At 37.8% G+C, this 18,946-nt stretch overlaps 1 protein-coding gene across 1 annotated transcript in view; it reads right to left on the bottom strand.

Moving 5' to 3' along the window:
• Positions 1-1,661: 1,661 nt before the first annotated feature.
• Positions 1,662-18,946, bottom strand: part of Pgr (progesterone receptor) — a 63,673-nt gene continuing 46,388 nt past the window's right edge. The window contains exons 5-8 of the mRNA XM_005346791.3: positions 16,700-16,844; positions 13,888-14,018; positions 8,966-9,123; positions 1,662-5,861 (exon numbers count right to left, since the gene is read on the bottom strand). Coding sequence (XP_005346848.1) covers positions 5,706-5,861; positions 8,966-9,123; positions 13,888-14,018; positions 16,700-16,844 — 590 coding nt within the window. The 3' untranslated portion in view covers positions 1,662-5,705. The remainder of the gene's footprint in view (positions 5,862-8,965; positions 9,124-13,887; positions 14,019-16,699; positions 16,845-18,946) is intronic.

Genomic DNA, 18,946 nt, shown 5'->3' with positions numbered 1-18,946 from the left:
GTCGTAAGAAGGCAAACAAACCTGTGTTTAACAATAAGGTCAGCATGACACAAGGCAACCAGAGCCAGTAAATCGAACATGAGGCTGACATTCTGGGACCCATCCAGCAATCCTGCTAAGGTTTTCCAGACTCCCCAGCTGCGTGGAGCTTGGATGAGCCTGGGTGCAGCCTCCAGCCCTGGCCAGAGCTCGGCTTTGGAATGCTGTCCACACCAAGGAGGAGCGGTCATGTTTTCCTCCCTTTGCAGCAGCCGGGCTGTTACTGCTGTTTAACTCATCATCAGTGCCCCATAAATGCGTAAATTCTCCCAGGGAAGGGAAGGATAAATAATGAAAGGAAACTACTCTTTGCTTTTTATTTTAAAAATTGAGACAAAGTCTAACTGTGTGGCCAGGCTGGTCCAGATTGTGCAATCCTGCTTCAGCCTACACAGTCCTGGGGTTCCAGGAAGGGATCAACACACATAGCATTTACCATTAGTTTTGAAGACCTAACATTGGAGACGGGTGGTCCAAGAACCTGGTAGTCTGCAGGACTTTCCCCCTGAGTCTAACCTGAATCTGATGGTTTAGGTCTTGCTCACCTTGGTTCACATCACGATGTGGAGTGTAATTTATATTGGACTGTGTATTTCATTCTGTGGGTGGACAATTAGCTGCTCTATGGCCCTCTACTTGTTTTGACTTTAAAGGCCAGGGTGTGTAAAATAATGTTATGCTAAAGAAGTGGCAGGCTGAAGGTAGAGGCAGACATTGTGCTTGGTGCCCAACCTCAAATAAAGACAGTGGCAACATCACAGAGCCCTGGCGATCTTCAGCTAATGAAAATTATGCCGTGATCTAGTCTAGTGCATACAAGCAACTTGAGAGTTTACATGTTTTTCTAGAGTATTTGTCTTTGAATTACTTTAGGAATATAAAAGGTGAAGATGTTTCCTACATTTAAGAGGTGGATCATAGGACAGAGAAAGCTATGCCTTCCCTGGAGTCTACCCCCTGTCCAGCTCTCTCTAACCTCTGGGGAGGGGTTGCTAAATGACGGAGTAAAAAAAAAAAAAAAAAGAACCTACAGTATCTTTAACTGTGAAAACATATTTTTCAAGTCTTGAGTGCTTCTTATATATTAGGCTATGGAGTTTTGAAGACATTTAAAGGATTCATATTTCATCCTGCTATCTGATTGATAAGGGCAAATAGAAATGATGCTAATGTCTATGTATTCATAGCAAAATCTGAAGGTATAGTAGTTATCAAAGGAATTAAAGCCATCAGATCAAGCAGGTAGGGAGATCCTTAGCATTATCAAATAACAATGCTATTCGGGGAATTGATTTTATTATGAGTTTTAGAGCCCATTGTCAAATGTTATAGATGGAATTCAACCCATGACAAGAGTATAGAGCATATATAGAGCCGTGTTCAAATTAAGCTGTCTGGATTTTAAAGAGTTATTGAGAAATGTGAAAATTAAGTACTATTATTAGATGTTGGAAGCAAAGGGTGATATTCTCTTTAGATTTCTTATGAAATAGGCCCTAAACTCAAAAGACTATATTTTTTTCAGAAAAAAATACATTTCAAATTAAGTGAAATATTTCATAGTAAACAGTGGGAGAAGGAAAACAATTAGATTTTCCAGACCCCTGATTTTGCTATAGAAAGCATTTGGTTTGATAAAATTATCACCAAAACTATGGCATGCTGAAGATAGAATTATAGCAATTGACATTTCTGAACGTGTGTGTGTGTGTGTGTGTGTATGTATGCAGATATATACCCTGTGCCTATTAATTGCAAAGGAGTTGGGTAAGGTTTAATGATGTAGCACTAGCTTACACTCATGTAGCCAGCAAATGACCAAGAAGAGGGCATAGTACTAGGTTAGCCCTTTATATACATCATTAAGTTCATCACTATAGTTGGAAATAAGTTAGAAGCTACAAGCTGATGCACCATAGCTACGTAAAAAATATTTTATTTCATACCTGTACAGGAGTAAAAGTTAAGGTTCAGTGTCAAAAAGTACAATGAAAAAGTACGGCCTAACTAAGGTGCCATGTTTTTAAATACTGGAAACAAAATAGTTGCACAAAGTAATTGCTACTGTTCATAATTATCTTTTGAGACACAAATAGTTTTTCTAACCTTTGTAAAGGAAATCTGTCATTAAGTACAAAATCTGCTTCAGTAACATTCAAGTATTCCATGATATAGAGCCTGTGTTCTTCTGCTGTAATTTCCTCTAAAGCAGCCCACAGAATATGACCAGCAGGATGGAGATAAAGGTTACGATGACTAGATAGGAATGGAGTCGTCATAGCTGAAATGGTAGAGAGAAGACTCTGCGATGAGGTAACTTCCACTTGGTCATGTTGTGTTCTTCTGGGAATGCTTTTCTTTCTAAGCTTAGCCTTAAATAGTAAACCCTGGTGTTTAGACATCTAAACTATGATGGCGATCAAGATCAAGAATATCAAATATTTTTAGGCAGTTGCAAAACAAGGGGCATAATAAAACCTAGTCCTGAAGACAACAGGGCTTAGCTGAAATAAATTATGAAATTCTCAATGGCTTGAATTGAGGCTGTGCTATAGACAATGGGAACTATTAGCCAGTCAGTGCTTTAATTCAGCGGAAAAAGGACTTGATAAGGACTGCATCCAGGGTTCCGGTGGCCGTTACTTGAGTAAAAGAACTCATGACATTGGCCTTGGCTACATTCATTCACCAATCTCTCACAGTTCATACACTGGCCACAGAAGAAAATTTTACCTAAGTATTCTATATGGCAGATCTTAAAAATATTTTTATTGTGATTATATTTGTGGAAATGGTATTGAAGACTTTTCCAATAAAGCAATGCATATGCCAATTTAAAGCAAATGAATTCTGACAGTAGCCTAGATTATATAATTATTAATTAAAAAAATACTATCCTTTTCTGGAATTTATCCCATTCAAATTGTACATAAATAATGCCTTGCCCATATCAAATGTGAAGAATGAAACTCATATGTCCCGTAAGTATCTGATGGCCTCCTATTTGGCATCACTAGCTTTACACTACTCCCGGGATGTCCCTTTCTTGAGTTACACATTATTTTCCTCTAGCTCCAGGTTCTATTTAATCTTGTTAACATATTTTCCTACACTAATAGTAGGGACTCAAAAATATTTGTTCAATAAAATCAGAAATAAGGGGATAATTTTACATTGATATTTGCAATATAAAACAATGGAAGAGTACTTAACTATTTGTAGAATCTTTTATAGGGAAGGAAATATTATTCCATTCATTCTGTTGTAAAATTTAGAACAGGAAACAGATTATTGTTCTGAATACATATAAAATATGTTACCATGTTGTTGTTAAGAAAAGGCAAGCTATCACAGGATAGGGAAAACACAGATTAGAAATAAAGAGAAACAAAGCTGCAGGTAAAGTGAGTGAGAAAGTCATGGGAAGTTTCTTAATGTGATTGGGGAAGTCACAGCAAGGGAACAAATGTCCACTCTCTGCCAAGAAACATATGGTCTTTCCGCATCACAGCCCATAGACCTATGGACCATCTGAGCGGTGCAGCTGGGCATTACTGTAACTCAGACAACCACAGGGCACTCAATATGAGCACTCGAATCACTATGCGGCCGACTGAGGAAGACTCTACAGAAGCAATACAGGTCTTGAAGGTTGACACGCGCCTGGCTCAAGAGAGAGAGTGGAAAATTCTGGCCGACAAAGGAACGTAATAGCAGCATATAGTAAGTTGACAAATTAAAGGGCAACTTTTAAGAATGTAGACCAAGATTCAAAAGAATAAAAAATAAAAGTGTGTGTGTGTGTGTGCGCGCGCACATGTGTGTGCACACTTTTAAAGTCCACTTGGAAATTCTGATCTGTAGACGATGGCTGAGCAGAAGTCCCTGAACAGGCTTCAGTGAGGAAATAGCAGAATCAGATCCTTTGGCCTGAAAGGTGAAGAGAGACTGTGCATACATGTGTGGGGTTATGAAGGACCAGTCAAGATTAGTGTACCTAAGACACATTGCAGAAGAAGCCATGCAGACCAGTGAGGAAGAGCAGTCTCTTTACTAAAGCTGATGGCTGCAGTACCTGGGTGAAGCTTTGGTTGGCTGCTCTGACCAAGGTGCTGTGCAGCCGGTAAGCCAGTATGATTTCCTCATGCACAAAATGAACAAAGTCAAGAGTCCTGATTGATCTTTATTTTAATCTCTCTTCTAAATGTACTAATGAACTTATTGTTTATGGATACGTCATAGCCAGTTATTTTTTCTTAATTTAGAATTTTATTGTTAATTTAGAGAAATTATTGTATATATACATATATGTATATATTAAATATATATAATATGACTCAACTGATATTAATGATTTAATCAAAGCAAACAGTAACTGACTTTTATTGAACTTACCACTTGTGTGAACTTGGCATGTATACACGTGTGTGCTTTTTTTAAACTAGCAGATGCCCAGTAATTAATTTTGGTAAAGAACTATTGTCTGTCTTTCAAATGAAAATTTTAAGTACAAATGACAAAGTGAATTGTGTGTTTTATCATCACTGAACCTGGTTGTATTATTTCAAGCAAGTATCTAGGATTTCCTGAAGCATCTCACTAGGAATTGGGGCATAGGCACTCAAAACTTTTCCACCTGAGATTGGTCTATTTCTAAATCATCTCTTTTAGATTCAGAGAGAGGCACTAAAAGCATTCCCACCTGAGATTCACTTCCTACATTTCCCTAAAAAAGAACATTATTCCCAAGAAAGTAAAGGTGTGTACCCCTTCCCTCAGACCTACTTCCTCACGTTTTCTCTTCTTGCCTTCAAGGCCTGTTTGATAAAATGTTAATAAGAAGAGATGGGCAAAGGAAGGATTGGAGGAAAGACACCCTCGTGTTGGCAAGGACACGGACCTACCAAGGGTGACTGAGTCTGCAAGATCAGCCAACACTGCGGATTCCCGTGAGAGAAGAGAGCTCCTGATTCCTGACATTCATAGGGCCGTATTAGAAGGCATCTTCTCCCTCAGCAGTGCAGAGCTGCTGGCTAAGCGTTACCTCTGTCATAGGTCTGCTTCCAACCACAGTTTGCCTAGTTTCACAAACGTGAACCAGCTCCAGCTCCCTTTCTGTTTTCCTGTTTCATTTTTTTCTTTTTCCTTTTTCTGCATTAAAACTTCTTTGAAAATTTGAGAAAATTCAGGTTATAAATTTTCTCACAGAAAGGTTACATCCTCGACTACCATTTTAAAGGTGCGGTTTTGGGAGACCACCAACTACCCAGTAGTGGCACGTATGACTTATTGTTAAGGGTGGGGGTGCTTTCCTCTCTATGGCAGATTGGTTAACTGTTAGGTGTAAAAGTTACAAATTCTCACCTGAAAAGTATGCAATAATACAGATGAGATATAGTTACATATACAATAAATTTTAGTCCTTTTTTAACTAAATAAACTTTCAACGAAATTAGGGGTACATGAAACACTTTCAAAACTCTACTTAGGCATTACAGAGGAAAATCAGAATCTCCCAGGGTTTCTCAAAAATCAACACAGGATTATATCTACACATGGACGGCTTTCAGAAGGACGTTATAAAGACACAAGACATGACCATCCTACCAAGACAAAACAGACATACCACAAGATTCAATTTTTGTAAAGCAAACAAGGCAAAGACATCACTTTTTATGAAAGAGGAGAGGCTTCACCATGCCCGCCAGGATCTTGGGCAGCTGTGCAGCAATAACCTCAGACATCATTTCCGGAAATTCCACAGCCAGTGCCCGAGACTGGATAAATGTATTCAGGCAGTACAGGTGGAGCTGCTTCACGAGCTGTTGGTTTAGTAAATGGGTAGATATTGTAAGAAAGCAATAAATGCAGACACTGTTGAAACCCCATAACTTATTTTGTCTTAACACTGGAGAAACCTGTCCAGTTGTTCATTCTTCCCAACATGCAGAAAACTCTCCACTCTCTAGGATGACATGGGAAATGGTTTATATTCCCGATGGAGTGTGCTGATCATAATTTAGAGATTCATTTTTGTCTTATATGTGTGAGTAATTGTATTTATGTGTGTGCACTACTTTCATGCAGTGCCGTGGTAGCCAGCAGATGGCATCAGGGCCACTGGAACTGGAGTTACAGGAGGTTGTGAGCTGCCGTGTGAATGCTGAGAACTAAACCCAGGTTTTCTACAAAGAGGAAGGGCTCTTAACTGCTAACTCATTTCTCCAGCCCCAATGTATAATGTTTTAAAGTAATGAAAATTAGCTACATTCCAATATTCTAAAGTGAACACTTTGATCTAATTTTCAACATTTTTTCTTTGTATGCACGTTTGTAGACATACACATAGTATTGCAAATACGTAAAGGCATACATTTTTAAAATGCAATAATTTTATAAATCCTATTTGTTAATCAGGCTTTTGCACACAACAATTTATGGATTCTATTTCAGCAACCTAACATAAATCATAAAACTCAGGGTCTCAGGTGTGTGACCTAAGGACTGTACCACTGAGTAATTCAGCTCGTTTCTCTTTAATATTTCCTTTTTATTTTCTGACAGGCTCTTGCTAAGTGGTCCAGACTACTGAAAACTCTCCCTGTAGCTCAGTGAATTCTGTGAATTTGTGAGCTTCCTGCACTGGCCTGCTAAGCATCACTGAGTACAAGCAGGCTTATACCAACAGGCTCAACTTCTATTTTAATGAACTATGTTATGTACACAATTTTAAAAGTCTCATACTACTGCAAGATTGACCACAAACAAAAGAACAGAAGCAAAATCCAGGAGTTCCTCAATAGACATCTTTCTACTGTTACATTCCAATTTTGGCTAAAGCAGTATCCTGCATTTTTACTAGGGAGATTAGAATTATTTCCTGATGCATTGAATTTTATTTCTTTCATTGCTCATTTTTATTTTGCAGGATCTGATTGTTGTATATCTTATCTCTTTTATTTCTCTCTCCATTTGACACAAAGTCACAATCAACTTCTCTGTCAGGATTATGAACACCACCTCAACATGATTGTGCATAGTAGCAATCCCCTAGCCCCATTTTCACCCTGGAGCTGGTGTTCTAGGGTCTAGTGCTGTCTTATTGGTCACAGTAAGAATGGAGCAATAAGCAGAGGCTTCCTATTGTTCCTCTCAGTTATTATGCTGGGGCATCACCATACATACCTCCTGGCTTGAATCTCCTTTGCCTACAGATTTTGTTCAAAAGGAAGGGATCCTAATATAGTTCTCAGGAAAGGTTATATCTAAGATGTCCTCTGAAGACTCTGTGCATGGCAGGCTTTGATGATGATGTTGCAATTGTTTGGTTGTTTGACTGGTGGTTTTCCTTTCACCATGACTCTGAAGACCCTGCTCAGGCACTGCCATAGATACAGTGTCATTCAGAATGCTGGCAGTGTGCATGTGAGTTATTTCTTTTCTGATTGGTATGCTTAGGATATTCTTCTCACTCTTGGTTTGAGCTATTATAGTATACCTTGGATGAACTGTGCAGCGCCCATATTCTTGTCCCTTACATTTAGAAAATTCACATCTTTAGCAAAGAGAAGGGACACAAGGCTGGAGGACTGCTACCCGCTGAAGGTCAGTATGGGCTACATAGCAAATCTCTGCCTCAAAACTGAGAAAGAAAAGTGAGAAATAGAGAACTCATAGCCTTTTCTGTTTGAGAAACTCTTATGATAATTCCTCTGCCTTTATTTTCCTATATTCTTTGTTCTATAAATTCCTATTAATTTGAATTTGGGGATGAAATCTGATTTATCATGTTTTAGGTTTTAAATTATTTTCTACTGAGAATATCCTTTGTGTTTCATGACTTGTTGAATTTTAATGTCTTTGATTTTGCACTTAATTGCCCCAAAGTTTCGTTTATTCATTTATTTAATTAATTAATTGATTTTTTTGATAAATGTTCCGTTTTGAAGGCTTTCATTTTTTTCTTTTGCAAAGCACCATAGTATTTCTTTGAGGCTCTGTGAATTTTTCTCCTGTATTCTGTACTGATGCTTTATCCTTTAAGTTTCTTTTTTTAAGCTTTTTATTCTCTGATTTGTACTGTAAAAGTTTAATTCCAGTAGCTCATCAACTTCATAAAGTATTCATAATTCAAGCACACAAGATGACCTGGTGAGTAGGCAGTTTTTCTATGTCTTTGACTGCCAATTTTGTGTGGTTTCTTATACAATAGCAATAAAAAATGGTTTCTAATATGATATGTATATCAAGTTTTATTAATCTAGCTCCAGTGTTGAACATTTCTGGGCTGCTTATCACAGTAGAGAATAGGAACAGTAACCCAGAAGGAATGTAAATAATTTAATTTATGATTTCGTTATGCCTTGAGTGGAATCGTGGAAAGCACGAAGCTCTTCCCTGAGTGCCATGAGCAAAAGCATTTACAAATAAACTCAAAATGGCAAGAGTGTTACCTTCTATACTAATGTTTTGAAGCAAAAACACACTTTATAACTTATTCTGAAAAAATATGATAATTTGTACTGTCCATTAAATTATCCCCAAATGATATACACACTAGTAAAAAGGATATTTGTGAGGTTAACATTGAATACAATGGCATGATATTTATAGTCTTTTAAAGCCCAACTATGAAGAATTTGGAGAAACCACACTGTGACAGCTAATATTGGCCATCAACTTGACAAGATATGGAATCATCCAGAAGACAAGTTTTCAGGCACACCTAAGAGGGACTATCTAGGTTATATTAGTTTTCATGAATGCTTCGAGAGGTTGTGTTGACAGCACAATACCCTAGGCTGGGGTCCTAGACGGTCAAAAAGAAAAATGCTACCCAAGACCCAGAATTTATCATTTAATTATTTAAGAGATTAAAGAAATTCACAAAATTCTCACCAAATCATCTGAAAAACAAAATACTTACATCATGCAAGCTGTCAAGAAGTTTTGTAAGTTGATAGAAGCGCTGTGAACTGGGGACCACCCCTTTCTGCCTTAAGCCTATCGCCTTGATCAGTTCCCGGATATAGCTTGACCTCATCTCTTCAAACTGGCTTTGGCTCCTCAATCCCTCCAGAGGAACTGCATAGAAATAACAAAAAGTGGCAGTTATGTTAAAAAGATGACACTAAGAAACCAGGTAGTGGAGAGGCACACCTTTAATCTCAGCATTGGGGAAGCAGAGACATTCTGACCTCCAAGTTCAAGGTCAGCAAGTTCCATAAGAGCCAGGGCTACACAGTGAAACCCTGTAAATAAATTTTAAAAAAAAGAAAAATAAATAAATAAATAAAAATATAAAAAAACAAAAAAACAAAAACAAACAAACAAACAAACAAACAAAAAAAGATACTAGCAATGTATGAATTTCTGAGCTAGATAACTAGCATATCATTTATATAGTTTCTAAGTTATATACATACATATACAAGCAATTTTAAACAGAAAAATTTAAATAGGTAAACAATAGTGCCATTAGTAAAATCAGGATGTAAAAATATTTTAATAGTGGAATAATATATGAACAACTTATGTTTCAGACTTGTATCTATGAACTATGCATTTAATGTAGCATCTGTTCAATAAGCCCTTGGCATTATTTTATAGTCTTACTTCAGATATCTGCTTTACTTGAATTATGGTCCCATTCTGAGTCTTCTTATTTTACTTTTTCTCTTAAACAACTATATGGATTTCTTTATATGGTTTTGTCTTCTTCATGTAAATCTCAAGTATTTCTTATTAAGATCGATCTTGAAAACTATCTTTTTTGTAACTTTAACATTGCTTCATGACATTTTCGATTGCTTTCCTGCTGATGTGAGGAAAGCTGGTCATATTTCAATATTTACTTTATATTCATTGACTTAACTATTCATTGTAGCATGATTAGTAAAAACCCAGAGACAGATATTGGGGTTAAATCTGCAGGTTAGAAAAGCAAAACAGCCAGTCACTGGCTTTTACCTCTACCTCAGTCTGAAATGACGATCCTGCCTTGAGGAATCTCAGAATGAGACTGTCTGTGAGCTGTCTCCTCCTATCTTATATTCCTCTCTAGGGCTGGGATTAAGGGTGTGCATCACTACCATCTGGGTTCTATGGCAAACTAGTGTGGCTACTGGGATTAAAGGTGTGCGTCACCACTGCCTGGTCTGTAAGGCTGACCAGGGTGGCTGCTTTACTCTCTGATCTTCAGGCAAGCTGAATACAAGTGAAACATCACTACAATTCATTTTCTATTCATTGACTCAGTTACTTTGTTTTCTTGGTATATTTCCACTAGTTTTTCCAGTCTCCTCTTTCCTCTATCCATAGCTGTTAGCTGGCTTCCTTTTCCTTCCTTCCTGACTGGATCTTATGTAGCTCAGACTGGATACAAACTCATTATGCAGCTTCAAATAACCTTGAATTCTTGATACTCCTTCCTTTACTTTTCAAGTGCAAGGTTTATAACACGAGCCAACAGCTCTTCTAGCTATCGTTTATCATCACTTAATTGCAGTGTTCAACACTTTCTGAACAATAGTAACACATAATAGTGAACATAGGCATTCATGTTTTATTATTTCATTAAAGATAATTAACTTCTTGCCACATCTTTGCTAATAATTTAGGTATTTTCCTTGGATCAGTATTTGTGTGCTGACACTGAGAGAGCATCATCTATGTTTGCTAAAATTTTAGGCATTTTCGTTGGGCAGTGGTGGTACACGCCTTTAATCCCAGCACTTGGGAGGCAGAGGCAGAGGCAGGCGGATTTCTGTGAATTTGAGGTCAGCCTGGTCTACAAGAGCTAGTTCCAGGACAGGCTCCAAAGCCACAGAGAAACCCTGTCTTTAAAAACAAAACAAACAACAAACAAAAATTTCGGCATTCTCCTCAGGGCTGTCTTTGTGTATTTGTGTGCTCAGACCAAACTGAGCATCGTCTGTTACTACTGAGCTACACACTCAGTCTTAGCTCCTTTCCCTACAAATTCTCCATGGATCTCAACGACAATTGCTAGTTCTCATATATTCACTCCATTTTCCCCTTCTATCCTCACTGCTTCCAGAGCTCACCGTTTTCTGCCTTCACTGCTTCTTTCATTGCACTTCTGCACCTGAACCTTCAGCCTCAGGTGAGCTTTATCTGGAGCCATGTATGGATTGCCAAGAGGAAAAATTCAAAACCTCCTCAATTAATGACACTACACATTGGTGATTTTTTTTGTTTTTCAAGACAGGGTTTCTCTGTGTCACTTGTTGCCTGCCCTGGAACTAGCTCTTGTAGACCACACTGGCCTCGAACTCACAGAGATCCTCCTGCATCTGCCTCCTGAGTGCTGGGACTAAAGGTGTGCGCCACCACTGCCCAGCAACATTTGTGATTTTTACTCTGCATTATTTCTGTAAAGAAAACTGCACACAGCTACCAAAGGTCTTTAATCCACCATTTCTCCCACTCCTCAGTATTGACTGCTTCCTTCTTCTTTTGGATAAAGATACAAACCAAAGAGAGAACAAAGCAATAACTCATTGGTTTTCAATTTTCAGCTGCTCAGATCCTGAATACATAGGGATTTCTCATGAGCAATTTTTGCAATATTCAATGAACATTTGATTCTTGTGTTACAACCATACAGATATATGACATGCATGCCTACGATCACTACAATCTCTTCTTTTCAGTTACTCCATAATGTAATTATTTCAAAATCATGTACCTCTCTTTAAGCTTCCAAACAAATCCCTATAGCTAACTCACACTGACATGTGAATATGAAACTATTTTTCAAGGTAAACCCCTTTACTAGAAAATTTTTTAGAGCTTGTGTGCAATCTGTTACCTGTTCCTGGAGTTTTGCTTTAATTTTTATGGCACATAGGAAATTAAGTTGATAATAATCAGATTATCAAACTTTCCCTTGCAACTTTCCCATTTTGTTTATTTGAATTTGTTTTTATTTACCTGCATGTGTGTGTGAAGATATATACCTGTATGTATCTGAAAGCATATACATACTGTGTGTGAGTGATTGTATATGCCAGAAGAGAGCGTTGGATTCCCTGTACCTAGAGATACAGGCGGCTGTGAGCCACCTACAGCAATGCTGGGAATGAAACTATGGTCCTTTGCAAGAGCACTAGCCCTCTTAACTTCCAGGCCATATGTCCAGACTTGGAATTTTTGTTTTACAAAGGTATTTCCTATTTGATGTTTGAAAAGTTTGTATTTCTTCATTTGTTTTTAAGCAATTTTAACATTTACATTTAACTGAATTATCTGGATATATAGATATACATATCTATATTTTTGAGCAAAATAAACTGATGTTTTTTCTAAATATGAAGCCGTTTCTCTTAACATTGTTGCTATTTATTAACTTATAATATGTTCACTATAGTGTTTAAATAGCTGTGCGACATTTGAATATGTCCATCCATCTCTTGGACTATAGGAAGCACATGACATTCATTCCCTTATATCTTTGTAATGCTTGCTTATTTATCCCATTAGATTTAAGATGTTTTTCCAAACTCTTTGTGCAGTTCTCCCCACTGACCAAAATGTTATTCAAATTTTGATTAAGATTCATAGGACATGTTAGTACTTTCGTGGGGATTCCATGAGAGTACTCTCTAGTCTAAGGAACTGCCTTTTCCTTCCCATCCCAACCCCCCTTCCTCAGTTGTCTGAGATTTGTGTGGCTAGCCGAAGTCCCTGTGATGCTGAGAAAGATATTCGCATCAGCCCATCCTGAGGCCTTAACTCCCTGTGACTCTCTTGCATATCAAAAATCAATTATCTTTCTGCAGACTGAACCTGTGGTGTGTGGGAAAGGTACAGAAAGGCTTAGTGTATACCACATGCTAATTGATTCTGTCCTCATTTGTTCCCTTCTGCCATGGCTGTCCCCAACTTTCAAGTCTTGCACCCAAACTTCCACCCACTCCTGATGTGTTCATTTGTAGTCGAATGCAGCTGAGGACTCCAGTTATGTGATACAGTATGGCCACTAAGTGGGGGAAACCTGAGTTTTTCTTGTATGTATACCACCCTCCCCTGCCCTGGGACTGTCCGAGTAACACACACACACACACACACACACACACACACACACACACACACACTGCAGATGCACCAAGTATGGCCACTAAGTGGGAGAAACCTGAGTTTTTCTTGTATGTATACCACCCTCCCCTGCCCTGGGACTGTCCGAGTAACCACACACACACACACACACACACACACACACACACACACACACACACTGCAGATGTACCAAGTATGGCCACTAAGTGGGAGAAACCTGAGTTTTTCTTGTATGTATACCACCCTCCCCCGCCCTGGGACTGTCTGAGTAAACACACACACACACACACACACACACACACACACACACACACACACACACTGTAGATGCACCAAGTCAGTGATCCTTGTGGCCATTTGCTGTCACAGTCAAACCATCCCCACACTCTGAGAATAGTTCCAAACAAATGTCTATGTGTTGCACAGTGAATATTTCTGTGTGTGCATGGTAGGTTTAATAATGGGAAGCATATCTTGTGTTCATGTCATATTAGTTAGCTTGTAAAACTGAATTAAGTAAATAAGTTTGTAATTATATTTCATGTAAAACAAAGAAATCAGCTAGGCTATTTTAGTCTTGTATGACTGACCAAGAAAAATGGAAAAAAAGGCCAAAACGCTTTCTTAAGGTCCATGACAATATATTAGAGATTATTCCTTCAGAGTTATGATCTACACTATATACCTGGTATGTATGACTATATTTTTGACAGTTACCCTGTGAGCTGAAAAGTAAGGTAATAAGTGTCTTCACGCTTGTATACTCACTTGTGTTAAGAAGGAGCAAGACTTTCATGCAGAGAAACTCCTCATGGGTCACTTGGAGCTTGACAAATTCCTGTGGGATTTGCCACATGGTAAGGCACAGCGAGTAGAACGATGACTCTTTCATCCTCTGCCTTGCATCACACATGCACGGAAAAGAAAACCAACACAAAATTAAAAAAAAAAGCAACAAAAAGCAAACCAGAGCCTATCAGCCAGGCTGTTATATAACTTGTCAGTAGACAAGATTTTGGCAATTTTCTTTCCTATTGTTGAATTTACTGATATATTTAATAAGAAAACTTAATATTTGATATTTTGAATGGTTCTAAACATTTACTAAAATTTTAAGGGAAAAATTTAGACATAAAAAGACATTGAATAAAAAAAAGACATTAAATACACATTGATCAAAGTTAATAATGTCTTGATTTTATTATCGTGCTTTAAATACCTAAATCGACTAAGAGCACTGTTGCAGGAATTGAGCATTTGGAGCCAGAAAATGCTTCATTTACTGAATAACATGTGTATTTGTATGTGTAAATATAATTTTGTGCACTTGTTAATGGATTGCTTCAGTCATGAAAATTTACAGCACTGATATTTTAGGGGACATATGTGGTGTCACATAAAAACAAACAGAAGAATGGTGTTAAACATTAAATAATTGGAATGGTTAAGATAAGCTCTGAAGATGGAGGTGTCTTATCTGAGGCATTCTCTTGGGCATGTGCTATCCTGTGCTGTCAACACTAGAGTCAGTGCGGCTAGAGGAACAGTGGGATGAAGACAAGATACCCACATAGAAGGATTAAGGCTAATCCTGGCCCCCCAGGTCTGTGGCAGGTTATCCAGTTCTCCCGAACCCCAGTTTCTGATTTCTTAAGGAAGGATGCTGAGTTCTTGCCTATATCAAGGGACTATAAGTTAAAGAGGAATGAATGAAGCATGAAGATTGTCAACTGTGAAGACATCAGACAAGTGTCAGTTATCAACAGAGATGCTTGCAACTTGACTTTCACTATCAGAACAGTGTAGACAACGTCATGGACAAATTCTTACCACCTGAAGACCACATGCAGAAAACTCTTTAGATATAATAAATCAAATTGAAGTATTTGTAGAAGATTTTATGCTTATTTTTTAAATGTAAACAAGCAATGTCAGGCAAAAATATTTCTGATAAATGTCATTGTTTCCACAAGTATAAAAGTCTGAAAGCTTAATTTGATATGACAAATATTTAATTTTATATTGAAATGTACATCTCAGTAAGTTTTTGAAAAAATTAAAAATATTAATTTGAGATAAAAATACATTTCCAGACAGGAAGAAAGGACTCCAGATAACAAGTTAATGGCACAAAGAATTTAACTCAAACTTTCAAATAAATAAACATAGATTAAAGCCTTTCTGAAAAGGACTCCAAACTCTTAGGAAATAATGCCATGCATTGGCAAGCTCGATTTCATAAAATTAACTTACATCTGTACAGCAAGGGGAAAACTGAGTAAAGAGAAAGTCAAAAGAATAGGAGAAAATCTTTGTAAACTACACATTTGACATCAGATTACTATCTAGAATATGCAAAGGTCATAATGTAAAAATCAAGACATCAAATAACCTAATCAATAACAAGCTAATGAAATGAGCAGACAGTTCCCAAAAGACAGAGTACAAATGGCCAATCAACATATGAAAAATGTTCATCCTTATGAGTCATCAAGGAAAAGTTAATTAAAGCTATTTGAGATTTCATCTTCCCATTTTACCACAGTCAGAACGACAGTTAGAATAACAACCGGCTCTGACTCAGTGTGGGCAGAAGGAAACCCTCTACACTGCTGCTGGGAATGTCAACCAGTCCTGCACTAAGGAGATCAGTATAGAGGCTCCTTAAAAAGTAGAAATAGATCTACCATTGCCCAACCTAAACACTCCTGAAGGCCTCCAAATCAACACATCATAGAGACCCTCACATCAATTCATCAGTATTTATTGCTGCATCATTCACAGTAACCAGGCTATAGGTGGATAAAGAAACTCTGCGTGTGTGCATGGGTATGTGTATACATGTGTGTTTTATATATACTTCATATCTATAATGGAATTTTATTCAGTTATAAAGGACAAAACTATGTTTTTACATAAATGGATATGTTGTTTTTAGATAAATGGATATAACTAGGCATCATGTAAAGTAAATTAATTTGGACTTTTTAAAACAAATACATTTTCTCTCATGTGTGGATTCTAGATTACACATATACACACATACACACATGTATATATTGTGTAATGTATGCATATAAGACACAATGACACAAAAATAGAAGAAACTGTCCAGAGAAATGAAGAGGACTGGCAGGGGCAGGTAGAAATGGAGGACAGTGTTAAAATGCATATCCTTATTGAAAATGTCTTTATGAATCCCTGCACTATGGACAGTGGATATAGATGGGTAAACCCTGGTGAGATGGCTCAGTTAATGACAGCCTTTGCTGCCAAGGAAAACGACCTGAATTAAATCACTAGGATTTCCACAGGTAGTCCTCTGGTCTCCACACTGTGCTGTATGTGTGATCACCCACACACTCACAATACACAAAATAAATAAACAAATAATACATAAAGTATATATACATATATACATGAATAAAGAAAGGTGACTTTATCAAACAAAGCAATTCTCAGAAACTATTTCAGGAAATTTTTGTTGTTTAGGACACTAAACACAGGATCTTCTATTGCAATGTAGTTTTACAAATCATATCATGATATAATAACAAAAGCACCCAAAATCACAACTTACTCATTTAGGATTAGATCAGGTGCAAAATATAGCATCTGCCCACTGACATGCTTGTAGGATCTCCAGCCCAGGCCGAACACCATCAGACTCATCCAGGAGTACTGAATCAGTGTTATCTGGTCATCAATATGCAAGTTCCGGAAACCTACAAACATTGTGAGAGAAGGCAATTACAGAAATCATGTGAACAATGTTAAAAATCCGTAGGAAACTGAAACAAGATACTGATGTTTCCCTAAAAGTCACGAAAAACTCATAAATAACACAGCCTAAAAAGAGATAAGGGGGGAGCTACTTCATATGTCATTAACATCAGTCACTGACTTAGTGCTAGTGGGGATGGTTAACTGAATTAATCATCTGGATTCATACCACACCTGTACTGAGACCAATTTTCATGCTATATACAATGTTAAAATGATGGAAATCAATGCTAGTATCCACACATGGATGAGAACATGTGGCATTTGTTTTTCAGTGCCTTCTTGACATGATATCCTGACCTCATAAACCCATAGTCGCTATGTTGTCTGCATAATTTCTGTATAGGACCTGTACAAGTTCAAACCTGTAGGCATTCTGCATGGAGAAGGGGAACTCAGAAGCCCCACCCCTTCCAGAGGACCTATAGACAATTGATGGCTTCTCAAGGAGGGAAAGTCAGTTTCCTTTAAGGATGTGGTCCCTGGTAGGTCAACCAGACTCGCACGAATGGCCCCATACGGTGAGTATATGGGCAGCACAAATTTGACCCCGTCAGTGATTAATGGAAAAGAAAAGAAAAAGAAAGTAAAAGAGGACAGGATGTTGGGGAGAGAGTGGAGGAGTTAGGGAGAGAAGTGGGGGTGAGTTTGCATCAGTTGTGTCAGGGAAACACTTGAAGAAGGAAATGCAAGACACTTGTTTTGCACATGGAAGCAAGAAGGATGTAAACACTTCTTTCAGTAGCTTTCCCCAAATCGGAAATAAGGGCAAAGAGACAATATAGGATAAAAGTGACAAACTTTGGACATATTTGGGAGGCCTTGGGAATATTGATTGCAGTTGAGTATATGAGCTTGAAGCCTGGGAATACATCAGGGAAAGAATATGAATGTGAATGTCACTGTAACTTACAACAGCTGAATAATGAAATTGGATTTAATATTTTAAGATTAAATAAAAAATAAATGTTTTATGTGAGCATCAAACTTTTTCCATGAAGCTCTTTGAAAACCACTTATTTTCCATTCACAAATGACCTAACTCAAAAATAAAACCAGAGCAACACTTTGTCCACTAGCTATTGAAGGAGAAGGCACTTCTGCTGCTCGACACTCAGGTTCTCTGCACACGCTCCCTATGGCCCCGTTACCATGGGGATAGGTGAGGTACACACTCAGGTTCTCTGCGCATGCTCCCAATGGCCCCGTCACCATGGGGACAGTTGAGGAACGGCACTTGTCTTAGTATTCCTTAGCCATCCCTGGAGATGAAAACTCGAGTGTGCCCCCTACCAATGGTATCCCAGCAACCTTCTGCTTTTTTGAGGCACATCCTTCAAGGTTTAAACATTCTCCTTCTCATTACTCCTGTCTGTCTCTGCTTGACTACTGAGTCCCTCCGTTTGGAGTTTGGTAACAGTCAATGCTGCTAACAGGGAAAGCGGATAAAAGCCCTGATGCCCTCTGCATCTTGCTTGGTGTGATTTGTGAAGCACACACTGCTAGGATTTTGAATCTGAACCAGCAACGACAAGGGGTGGTTATTTACTGAGTGTGGTAGAGGGTACTGATGGGCCCAAGGGATGTATGCATCTGTGAGTACCAGCTCATTGTCCCGTCGGATGTCTCACTTTGTGCTGTATTCCAAACCTGTCCTTCACCTCAGCTGAATGGATTCCTGGCGCCCCCAGAGGTGTTTTCCTTCTTTCCTGATGTGAGATTCAAGATTTTTCCTCCCTCCCTTCCTCCCTCTCTCCCTTCCTCCTTTTTTCTTTTCTTTTTTTTTTTATGATTAGAACAGTTTGTTTTCCTTTGTTTTGATGGTGTTGGTGTCCACAAATCTAACTTACTTTGACTCCCTCAAGCCAAAAACAAATGCAGCATAGTAATTTTAGAATTCCTTATTTTCATAAGACTTAACTACTTCTTCAAGTATATTTATATATTTTGTATATATATGTATATATACAAAAGTTTGTATTTTAACACATAGTGTAAATGTTTTTTTTGTTTGTTTGTTTTTTTTTTTTTTTTTTTTTTTTTT

The sequence above is a fragment of the Microtus ochrogaster genome, chromosome 5 (assembly GCF_000317375.1).
Source record: "Microtus ochrogaster isolate Prairie Vole_2 chromosome 5, MicOch1.0, whole genome shotgun sequence".
Taxonomy (NCBI): domain Eukaryota; kingdom Metazoa; phylum Chordata; class Mammalia; order Rodentia; family Cricetidae; genus Microtus; species Microtus ochrogaster.
The sequence above is the reverse complement of the archived record's forward strand: the minus strand, read 5'-3'. Positions and strand labels throughout refer to the sequence as shown.